Here is a 12983-nt window from a genome sequence, read left to right as displayed (position 1 = left end):
TGGAAGCGTCTGTCTCGTACCTGTATGGTTCTGCGGATTTCTTGGGCTTCAGGGTCTAGAAGATATCTTCGCTAGCTCTCCAGTTTCACAGTAGGTTTACACAGTTCTAATTTATTTTAATTCACAACACAATGCGCGCGCGTGTCAAGGCCGCTGTACGGTCAGTTCAGTACTGTAGGTAAGGGAGGGGAACAGAAACCGCGGTAACACAAACCAACGGACTCCAATACAACAATCTGTGCCCACGATGGCACAGGGTAGATTTTGAACAATAATAAATACTTAAAAACAAAAGTAATATTATATACTTACTTGTGACTCGTTCTAAGGAATCCATGCGGCTGTATTTCAGTTACAGTATCTGCTATATCACACAACAAACGAGAAACTGTAGTCCTTCTTATTTCACGAAGTTGTTCTGAAAAAAATTTACATAATATATCTATCAGTCATTTGTTATATATTTTATATTTCGAAGATTTAGAAAAATCAAAGAAGAAAGAAAGTAAATACGTTTATTTGATACACATCATTACGTAGTATAAAACAAAGTCGCTATTCGGTCCGTCCCTATGTATGCTTAAATCGAAACCATTGAAAGTCAATTGGTATTAAACAGATAAATGTATGTGGTGTGCGAGGAATCGAACCCGCGACCATCGGAAGTAAGGCGGTGTACTAAACCGCTAGACCACCGTGGCCGTCAAAATTCGTCCGTCCGCCGGTATTATTGTTATCAATCACTCACCGAGAGTAAAAGCGTTGGGTCTATCAGACCTCTCATACCAGTGTCTGTCCGACGTTATACTCCTTATTAATTGTTCTACAACGATGCAGTAGAATGTACTCGGTACGGAACCATCTTTAATTAACTTCTCGTTCCAAATACCAGCTAGGAGGTCTATGTCTTCTACGTTTTCATAAATTTCTCTGAGCAGTTCTAAACGCTGAAAAATAGTATTATTATATATACATATAAATAAAATTGGAGTATCTATTTGTAATATTGATATAAACGTTTTAAAAAAAAATCTTTTCTTTTAGAAAATATAGCTAAATTCTACGCGGACGTAGTCACGGGATCAGGTAGTCTATACATATAATTAACTTTATTTATTAACTAGCTGTTCCAGTAACTTCGTCCGCGTGGACCTTAACTTTATTTTTCTAAAATAAAAGTAGCCAAGTTACTCCTTATTAGATCAGCTACCTGCCAAAAAAAGTCCCGTCAAAATCGGTCCAGCCATTTCAGTGATTAGCCGGAACAAACAGACAAACAGGCAAAAATTCTAAAAAAAATTATTTTCATGTATGTACCGTATTTATATTCACATGCATGTAGTAAACTGTTATTTTAATATTACAAACAGACACTCCAATTTTATTTATATATATAGATAATGCCCACCTGACGGCAAGTGATAACCATCGCATATATAGAAATAGAAATAATGTACATTCAAATAAACTTAATATAAGCATTTTTGAATAGTCATATTTTATTTCTACCACTCATTCGGAACGCAGACTTGTCACAAGAAGAATGAGAAAGAAACTTGTATGTTGTTCTAATTAAATACACATTAATAAGGACTAGTCATGCGACAATCAACATAGAAACTGCTACGCACTGAATCTTTGTGCAATCATATAATATTGTCAACTCTATTCAAATTCAAATTCAAAAATAATTTATTCCTGTAAGACATTTTAGTAATTTCTTTTATATTATATTTTTTTTCCTACCATCCGTATTAATTCTAATAAGAAGTAATATGGACTCTAAAGATAGATTTATTCTACAAAAAGTATATTATCATTTACAAACTCTTCAAATTCATAAACGCTAAAGCTTGTGAGTACATGGATGTTTGTTACTCTTTCAAGCAAAAACTACTGACCGTATTTTGATTAAACTTTACAGCAATATAACTTATATATCAGAATAATACTTAGGTCATAATTTAAAAAGATATTATGTAAATTGAGTGAAATATAACGATAAAAGCTTCTCTCCATCTTTAGCTGGAAGTGTGATGCAGTCGAACGCAAGACTCTATTAACTTCTCTCAAATATAATTGGGTATGTATGTATGTATGTAACGGTATTTTATGTGAAAGGAACAATAAGGAATATTTAATAAGGAACATTTTATTTATTTATTAAAACTTCAATGCATAAATAAAGGTACACATTGTGGACTTAACACCTTTACGCATTTTCTTACACCCCTTGTTTATTAGTGTGTATTTATCTTTTTATACAATTGGTTATGTAACTGTATTTTTTAATAATAATAATAAATTTATTTGTTGATTTTGGGTATATTCATATATGATGTTATACAAAAACATGGCTCTTGCAAAGTCTGCTTATATCAAGCATAAAAATCTTAAATTTCATTAAATTATCGATTTTTTATATAATTATTAGTTATTATGGTATATGTCAATTTGTAGCTATATAAATCTAAATGTCATGAGATACAATTTATCATTTTAAGATTCCATAAACTCTTTAATTGTGTAAAAACACTTGGAAACTAACCATTCATGAAAGAGTTTTTATGTCATCAGGAAGCTTATTAAATGTTTTTATCGCCATACAAAATGGAGAATGGAAATTTCCTGTGAGAGGAACAATAAAGAATTTCTCTAATTTTACTTACCTCAGGATCTATGTCACTAGACAGATCCTCGAAAGAGGTATATTGCTTTTCTTTGCAGAACTCCTTGTATTTGACATAGGGTGGGAATCCAAAGTACCTGTTCTTAGCCATGTCACTTGTTAGTATATCTGTTGCTCGTTGATGGGGACCTAGGCCGATGCCAGTCATCTGTAATATGGGATCTTTGTTACTATTGTGATATAGTAATGCATTTCACCCATAGATTGTGTCAGTGTACGTTAGATAAGTAACTTTGTCTAATGTCACGGAGTTATGTAGTGCCATCATTACATAGTATAAATTTTATAGGCATGACAGACAGCGACAGCGACTTTGTTTTATACTATAAAACAAAGTCGCTGTCGCTGTCTATCCGTCCCCTCCAATCGATCCCCCGACCAATTCAAACGGGGACCGATGTTACGACGGCCTGTGCCGAGGTTCGAACCCCTAGCGGTGTCCTCAGACTAAAGTCCATAAGTCCTTCCGCAGGTTTGGAGTGCCATCTGCACTCGTGCCCTATCGTCCGGTGAAGCTGTAAAGGCCAGCTGCGGCCTAGCATAGAGTAGTCCGAAAAAACTGTCTGTCCGTCCCTATGTATGCTTAAATCGAAACCATCGAAAGTCAATTGGTATTAAACAGACAAATAGATAGACTTTTCATATTTATAATACTAGCTGTACCCACGGTATTACCAGCACGAAATTTATAGTCTATCTGTTATTCTGATATTTAGTGATTGCAGACTATTTTCAAGTGTTTTGGGTACAATACCCGTAGTTATTATTATTATTATAGTCACAGCTTTTGCTGTTTTTTTACCCATTATTATTATTATTATTAAATTAATATGCGAAAGTCGATAGTAAGTACATACATCAAAGTCCACAGTATAATCTACTTTGCCGCTCGGTTGTCGAAAACTGCCTTGCGTTATATAGTCAATATTATCATCTACAGCCAAGAAACCTGTTCTCAAAGTGAGATTCACTAGTGGAAATTGTCGTAGGTAATGACCTTCTTTGTCATAAAATCTGAAAAAGAAAGAAACATATATAGGAAAGAACACTATAGGTAAAAATGTAAATTTTGATACAGCTTGCATGAAAATGAATTAAGCAATACAGGCCAGACTACTACAGGCAAGAATGTAAAATGAAAGAGGAAAGACTACAACTGGCAAGAACGTAAAATGAAAGAGGAAAGACTACAACAGGCAAGAATGTAAAATGAAAGAGGAAAGACTACAACAGGCAAGAATGTAAAATGAAAGAGGAAAGACTATAACAGGCAAGAACGTAAAATGAAAGAGGAAAGACTACAACAGGCAAGAACGTAAAATGATTTCGATTGCACTTTACATGTACAAGTTTTATCTGCAGGCGTTAGTTTATTTAACGAATTTACTACGCAAAATTTGGATTTATTAAAAAAAAGAACTGTTGATGAATGTAGAGCGGTAAAAAATATAACGTTATAAATAGTATTTTAGTGTAGAAGGCACTAAATTTTCCACAAAACAGCTTGCTTCTCAATTTTGTGGTTTTATGTTGTTGAAATAGTAAAGAAAATGGATTGCATTATCATTTAATAGTATGAAAAATAGTTTACGTCCTATTCTTAGATCTACTGAATATACACACAAAATTTTATAAGAATATGTCAAGCCGTTTCGGAAGTTTTGTTACAAACACTGTGACTCGGGGATTTTATAACTATACTAGCTGTCCCGCCAAACGTTGTTTTGGCATATAAATTTCAGTACTAATATCGCTATTAAAAATAGGGGTTGGGGGTGGAAGGATGAAAAAATTTAGGGTTGTATGTATTTTATAATGCCACATAATGTTATATATAAAATTTTCGTGTCACAGTTTTCGTTCCCATACTCCTCCGAAACGGCTTGACCGATTCTCTGGAAATTTTGTGAGCGTATTGAGTAGGTCTAAGATTCAGCCAACATCTATTTTTCATCCCCCTAAATGTTAGGGGTAGTCCGCCCCCAATTTTTTTTTTAATTTAAGGCAAAACAACAAAAAAATAAAAAAAAAATCGAAGCAATAAAAACAAAATTGAGCCAGCCTACTAAACACTTAGGGGTATAAAAAATAGTTATAAACCTATTCTCAGACCTACTGAATATGCATATAAAATTTCCTCATAATCGGTCAAGTCGTTTCGGAGGAGTATAAACATGAAACCTGTGTTACGAGAATTTTATATATTAGATATTAGAATAAATAATTCACTCACTTCAAATTACTCTCCTGTATAGTATGTGCCCATCGCAGTACAAATGGAAACTCCAAAGATAATTGCGGCAACACATTAGAATTGTATAAATCTCTAAAACCTGATGATGATGATATAACTCCGTCACGCAGTAAATTTTTCCGACCTATAACAATTTGAGAAAATACTAACAACAAAACATACTATTTGTGTATAGATTTTATTTATATACGTCATACTATCACTTAGCTTAAGTTTCCCAATATGACTACTTAGGAAGATTGCATACATACAGACACACTTACTAATTTATATATATACTAATTACACAAGGAAAACAATAAGAATTAATAATCGGACAAAGAATTAGTCTAGCCATTCAAAGAGGCCGCTGCCAGTATCTTCGGAACCTTGCCTAAAGGGACCCCTTTTGATATTATATTTCAATTATTATATTATATTTTTAAGGTGCTTAGTTGTACTATTAAGTTATATAAACTGTTCAAATAAAAATTAATAATAAATATTTGATCTTGTTATCGGTGTTCCGAAGAAGAATGCAATGAATTTACCGATAAGTAAGTAATAAATATGAATTTACACACAATCATATTTTTTTGGTGTCAGCCACATTTGACTCCACGATCTATATGGTCTTTTTTATTACTAGAATAACATTAAAAACCTTATGGTTTTTTTAATATTATTATAGTAATAAAAAAAACGTCTTATAAACTTATTTTATCCTATTATGATACTTACTTTATATAAAATGATTATAATTTTTTTAATAAGAAATTATCTAGATGAATAAATTTGTCAAAAGTTTATGTTTAGTTTTAAAAGAAATATAAAATTTATAAATTTTCCACTATAAAATTATATACTTTCTGGAAATTTAATAAATGTAATATTTTAACAAATTAAATAACAATTACAAAAGTGATTATTGAATATCATTCGTCGCTATGAAAACAATTAATAAGAAAATAACGATACATCTAATCAATCAGTTAGTCTAATTACAAAATTATGACTACCGGTTGTAGTACCGGGTTACCTGATATCATTTGGCGGCGACTTTATTTTATATATGTAAAGATATACTGGAAATTTAATAAATATGACATTTTATATATTAAACTAGCTTTTGCCCGCGGCTTCGCTCGCGTTAATTTGTCCCCTTAGGGGTGGAATTTATCAAAATCCTTTCTTAGGGGATGTCTACGTCAAAGTAGTTTTATGCATGCAAAGTCTTAGCCCGATCGGTTTAAAATTGACAAAGTTTCATACAAATTTTTATCCCCAATTTTATCTCCTTGGGGGCAGAATTAATCAAAATCCTTTCTTAGCGGATACCTACGTCATAACATCCACCTGCATGCCAAATTTCAGCCCGATCCGTCTAGTGGTTTGGGCTGTGCGTTGATAGATCACTATGTCAGTCACCTTTGAGTTATATATATAAATATATAAATACAATAATAGAATTTACCCTAAGTTAAATGAAATAATGTAAAAATAAGCCAATGATAATACATACGATTGTAAAACCTTACCCAACAATGTAGGAAGGAATTCATAGTAGAAAATTTGCATAACTGAAGCAATATTAATATCTCTAGCTGTGTAAAATAAACGATCATCACTCCAGCATGGGTTTAAATTGGCCAGTATATCGGCTACCATATTGTGGTACCTCCAAAACCAAATTGTAAACAGATTGATCCCAAGAACAGTGTTCGCTCCATCCTCAGCTGTGAACAAATAGAAATATATATTTTTTGTTGTAAATACAAAACAAATAGACATAATCATGTAAAATAGTTTTTATAAAAACGCCTGACCGTAACTTTCATTAAAGTCTAAACGACTTTATAATAGATATTCAGAATAGGCGGGGGGAAATGTTGGGGCACTTGATACGACACGACGAACTTATTAATAATATGATCGAAAGAAAAAAAAAGGAAAGAGAAGAAGGAGAAGACCAAGATACAGCTATATCAAGCAGGTTAAAGAAAAAGTTGGAGTCGTGTCGTATCAACAGCTAAAAGGACTGATGGCAGATCGTGGAAGGTGGCGGGAGCTCCACTGATAAGAGCACAGCCCTTAAATTATAAATGAATAATATATCTCTACTATTGCATTGCATTGTTCGGTCATTTTTTGTTTTTAACACAGACGACAAACGAGCTTGCGGCTCACCTGATGGTAAGTGATTACCGTCGCCATTTAGCACTCGCAACACCAGGGGAATTGGAAATGTTTTGCCGGTATTTTAAGAAGGAATCTCCTCTCTTGAAAGTTTTAATAGTATATCGCTATGGAAATATTATTACTGGAAGGTGATTCTACAATGTGGGTATGCATGGCAAATAGTTTCTTGAAAAACGAATGATGGAGGATCGTCATTTATCCAGGTGATCAGAATGGTGATGTTGATAATATAAACACGTCATAGCATCTAAATTCTATGCTGTTTATGTATGTGGGGAATGTTTTTGATTTACCATCAGACAGGTAGTCAGCTTGTTTACCATAGGCATTAACTTTATTGTAGTAGCTTGTTAAAAAGTACTATATATCTTATCTTAATATTATAAACGCGAAAGTTTGTTAGTATGGATGGATGTTTGTTACTTTTACTGCAAAAACTACTGAACAGACTTTTTTTTTTATTTTTATTAATATTGGGATTGCGCTCAGTAACTTTACAATTACAAGGTACGGGCACACATAGTATGTAATATTTTATTTTCTGTACTGATTTTTTGTTTACATTGATTAGTCATTAAAATATAAGCGACTTCTAGAGTTCCTTCATATAAGTACTTACGCGTATCATGACATCTGGTTTCAGCTGGTTTCTGGTTGAGCAAACATAAGTCTACCTGTGTCTTGGTACTCGGTGGCCATACCCTGCCATTTTCAACTTCATATTTCAATAAACCACGTTCAAATTTTCGACCTTTCTTCATTAAATTATTTTCCAAATTCCCGTATATATTTGACATGTCGAATAACGGTGTTGATGTTACTATCTGCAAATGTATCTTTATCATCACTACATAGTATGAAACAAAGTCGCTGTCGCTGTCTGTCGGTCCCTATGTATGCTTAAATCTTTAAAATTACGCAACGGATTTTGAATTTTGAATTTTGTTTTTTTAATAGATAGAGTGATTCAAGAGGAAGGTTTATATATATTTATAAATACACCCGTGCAAAGCCGGAGCGGTTAGTTGGCAAAATAGAAGTAATAATTTTAAAAGACATTTGAGTATTCATTTTGCATATTTTTCATTCAAGATACCAAGTCCAATTTTTATCTCATGTAATTAGTATGGCAAGGAGCAAGACTCTCTGCAGGACACGGCGCCATCTAATCCCAAGCTAAACAGAGCAGGACACTGTTTAGCTGTGTGAAATATCCCGGTTTATTATTAAATGCCTTAAAGAAAATTTCCCAGTTATAAACTTACCCTCTCTGGAACAGTATCATTTTTGATACATCCGGTGGATTGAAAAGAGGCAGGTCTAGTCAGATTCAAGCAGCGGATATCAGAGAAACGGAATACTGGGTCATCATCAGGGACAATGCTTGGTATACAGTCCCTGTCAGTTTTACCTTTAGGCAAACAGCAGTACGGTTTCCATACTATAAAGTTCACTAGAACATTGAAAATATATATTTTAGTTATATTTCTAGCCCCCCACGCAAAAAGAGGGATGTTATAAGTATTATGTTGATATGCCTGTTTGTGGCAGCGTAGCTCCTAAACAAATGCCATATATAAAAAATGGCCGATAAAACAATGTTGGAAAAGATTTAGTATAGTGGGACCTGGAGATCCCATTGCGGTCTTTAATCCGCAGTGAATTCGCTTTATATATATTATTGAGGAACTACGATGGGCATAAATTGTATACACCGTTGTTACCCAATATACGGTTTCAATGAGTCTGGTAGGATAAGGAACCAAGAAAACTGTCTGGCAATTTAGGAAACTCAGTTTAATAGTTCTCTCAATAATATATATAAAGTTCAGCTTTATTAAAATGACGTAAGTTTATTTATAAAATAGTATAGTTTAGGGGGGTCCGGCGGGGGGTTGGAACCACACTAAGGGTCTGACAACGAGCAGAGCAAGTTATAATACTGTTACGAGCAATATGTGAAAAAATGGAGCATCTTAAAATAACGAATTTGATATGAAATTGTATACACCGTTGTTACCCAATATACGGTTTCAATGAGTCTGGTATGATAAGGAACCAAGAAAACTGTCTGGCAATTTAGGAAACTCAAATGTCTGGCAATGAGCAGCGTAAGTTATAATAATGCTACGAACAATATATGAAAATATGGAGTTTCTTAAAATAACGAATTTGGTATGATTTTTTTTACACCTTTGTTACCTGGTACCTGCCAAAGGAACCACGATCCAGGTGCTCTATATAAAAAATTGTTATCCTACACTGGTGCCCCTCCAGCATGTAGTATGTCATATTCCTATATCCCCAATAATAACAATCTCCTATACCCTTTAGCCAAGGGTTGTCAGCCAAGTAGTAGTAACTAATTATACATACCAGTGTCTTGTAAGGAGACTATATCAGCCGGAATGAAGACGAAGAAGTGGGTAGCGAGTTGCGTAAACTTCTGGCTTGGTACGCGTCCGTCTGATAGTAGGTGAGTACGTAACTTTCGCGCCAATGGCAGCTCCTTGCCCGATTTCGATTTTCTGGGCTCGAAATCTGTTCGAAATTTAAATTTAAATTAATGTTACGAGAAGGTCTGACTTGGTATACGTTTGTCTAATAGGAGATGTGTACACAGCTTTCGCGCCAGTGGCAGTTGTTTGTTCGAAGTTTAAATTTAAATTAATGTTATTTTTTTATAACCTAGAAATTGGAGTATTTATTGTCATAAACGAATGAGTTCAGTCTGACGAATCTACGCCTTCAAGTCAATGACATTCCTTTACCTGATTTTGACTTTCTTACAATTCGAAATTTGAATTTAAATTAATTTTTGTCGGAAATTAGAAATGCCATTTCTTAGCCTTATTTTGAAAAGATTCGAAATCGGTTCGATATTTAAATTTTAATTAATATAATTTGCTTGAATCGTTATTATCATTCATCATATCGGTTATCCGATTAATATTTAATTGGAAATTAATGATTAAATTTGAAATTTCAAGATTTTAAAGGTGGAATACAATGTTATTACTATTTTAAGCACAAGAATCGTATAATGTTTTGGATGAAAATTTAAGGATAAGGATATTTACTTATGTTATATGTCCATTATGTTAATTGATCAATTCAGGTTTAGTGAGGTTTTTTATACCTACAATAAAGAATACGTTTATTGAGGATAATGTTGATGAATTTAACTTCAGAAAAAGTCCATTCAAGACGTATATATTTTTTGTAATTAACAATGATAACTTTATTTTTAGAATAACCAATGCATTATAAAAATAATTACACAACAGCTCACACGGTGCCTATTTGCGTTATGGGTACTAGACATCTGATACAAATACACGAGTACATTTTTTTTGTAAATACAGACATTATATACGTGAAACAAATTTGGATAAAAATATTTATACACCTGTATTTAACTTACTATACATTTTATTTAATACTAATTTGTATATATGTTACACTCATGAACAATGCTTATGACCTCAAACGCATCATATCATCCTCCACCGTAAACCGTTAGCACAGCATCATTCCATTATCATCAAAAAGATAAACAATTGTGTATATATGAATGAATGAATGAATGAAAAACTCTTTAATGTTCCCTCACAGAAAGAAAATAACAATTACATAAGTTTTCCAACAGAGTAAAACTTGTATTTTGGTGTATATTACCATATTTATATTCATACACCTGTAGTAAAAAACAATTATTTAAATATTACAAACAGACACTCCAATTTTATTTATACTAGCTACTCGCTCCGGCTACGCTCGGGTGTACATGTATTATACATATAAACCTTCCTCTTGAATCACTCAATCTATTAAAAAACCTGCTCAATCTATTCAAAATCCGTTGCGTAATTTTAAAGATTTAAGCATACATAGGGATAGACAGACTTTGTTTTATACTATGTAATGATGTATAGATAATATAATAATATCGATATATACAATAAAACAGGTTACAGGACTCTCTTGTGATAATGGGATGAGGTTTATTATTAGGCATACCTTCATCATAGACTGCTGGCAGGACCCTATAAAATGGAGTATGGGTTGCCCCTCTGGTGGGATGCTCCAAATTATTACATGACCCATCTATTCGTCTACCTTCATTGGGATTGCACGGTGCTATTTCGTTGGTACACCAGCTAAAAATATTTATACAAATTATTATAATAATAATAATCTCAGGACAATTCACACAGCGCCATCTAGAACCAAGTTAAGCTAGCTAAAGCTTGTATTATGGGTACTAGATAACTGATACAAATACATAGATGTTTTTTTTCTTAAATACATACATATTACACATAGAAAACAATATATAATAAGAATATAATTATAACCCTGAACTATACATACATCGCCATTTAGTTTCAAGCTAAGCAGAGCTTGTGTTATGGGTACTAGACTACTGACCCAACAAATAACTACATTTTTTGAATACATACATAATAGACATAGAAAACACCCAGACTGTTATAAACAGTCATACTCATGAATACAAATGTTTGTGCCGCGCGAGGAATCGAACCTGCGACCACAGAAAGTTAGCAAAAAGATATGATTTTTTTAATGATAGATGTAGACTGACTGACTGAAACTGACTTTAAAGAAAAGTAATTCAGTTTTGTTTCTTGGTAATTCTTCTCAATTGAATCTATACACTGAACTTTACGGTAGGGAAAAAATATTAATATAAAAGACTTGTTTTTGTAACATTTTTATTTGCAGCTCAGTTCCTATTAGTCATAGCATAATCTTATACTAATAATACTCTATAATATTCCTCGATAAATGGGCTATGTAACACTGAAAGAATTTTCAAAATGGGTCCAGTATATCCAGAGATTACCCTCTGTAACCTCACAAACTTTACCTCTTTTTCTTATTAATATTGACTATTGTTATTAATTTTAAGCACTTTTGAACAACATTTTTAAATTTCTACTTGTAAAACTTTAAGTGCTGATACAGTCAGGATTGGCAAATATATGTGAATATAAACTACTAAACAGCTCCAAATGATAAAATCTTTTTATAAATACAAACGTAATTTGGCATAATTAAAAACGCAGATTCGGGTAAGAATGTGCAAATATGTGGGATAACAAACTATAAAGTACAGTATAATTATAAAATCTATTACAAATACAAATATAATTAGGCGATAAAATAATTTTGAAGTCTTTTCTATAAAAATAAATATTGAATTTTACTTACAATGTAGTATTTTTCTTCACATGTTCTTTCATTTCCTCTATACCGATAACAGTACCGTGGAACGAGTCATAATATACCGTATTACCAACACCATAAAACGTCATAAAATATAATAACAATATTAACATTTTTATTAAAATGACAATAAATTAATTATTATAATTATCAATTAATTATTTCCGCAATGTTATAACTTTTTATCAGAGTAACAAAATTGAATTTAGAACACCAATTTTCGTATATTGTCGATGACAGGTCTGCGCCGTATGCGAATTACTAATAAAATGTTATTTAACGTTAAATAAATTTTGATGAGCCGCCGTATCAAGTTATAAACATGTTTTTTATCGGCTTTTTTAAATAATTTGGGCTTTGGATAAACTGTTCACTTATCCTTTCGGAATACTTTTTGTTATTCTTTTTGAATTAAGAATCTACAATTCGAAATTTGAAATATCATGCCGTCGTTCAAATCATATCCACTTGTTGACACTACAATATATGTATGTTTATTCAAAATTGAATCTTGTTTCAATAGAATTCAGTCTATATTTAAGTAATAGAATTAGTAACTACATGCATAACAAGTACAAATGAAATGAATATAACCACAGATTCTTTTTTTAT

The 12983-nt window shown here is 32.3% G+C and overlaps 1 protein-coding gene across 1 annotated transcript; it reads right to left on the bottom strand.

Annotated features, from left to right (window-relative positions):
• Positions 1-308: 308 nt before the first annotated feature.
• On the bottom strand, positions 309-12484 carry LOC131847010 (peroxidase-like). Its single transcript, XM_059196446.1, has 11 exons — positions 12357-12484; positions 11142-11281; positions 9498-9662; positions 8387-8574; positions 7741-7945; positions 6461-6658; positions 4923-5067; positions 3547-3703; positions 2670-2837; positions 749-947; positions 309-418 (listed from the first exon to the last, which is right to left on the bottom strand). The coding sequence occupies exons 1-11, from the start codon at positions 12482-12484 to the stop codon at positions 309-311; spliced, it is 1803 nt and encodes a 600-aa protein (XP_059052429.1).
• Positions 12485-12983: the final 499 nt, after the last annotated feature.

The sequence above is a fragment of the Achroia grisella genome, unplaced genomic scaffold (genome assembly GCF_030625045.1).
Source record: "Achroia grisella isolate CSIRO2021 unplaced genomic scaffold, CSIRO_AGI_Agris_v1 utg515, whole genome shotgun sequence".
Classification (NCBI taxonomy): Eukaryota; Metazoa; Arthropoda; class Insecta; order Lepidoptera; family Pyralidae; genus Achroia; species Achroia grisella.
This window is presented reverse-complemented; position numbering and strand designations above follow the sequence as displayed.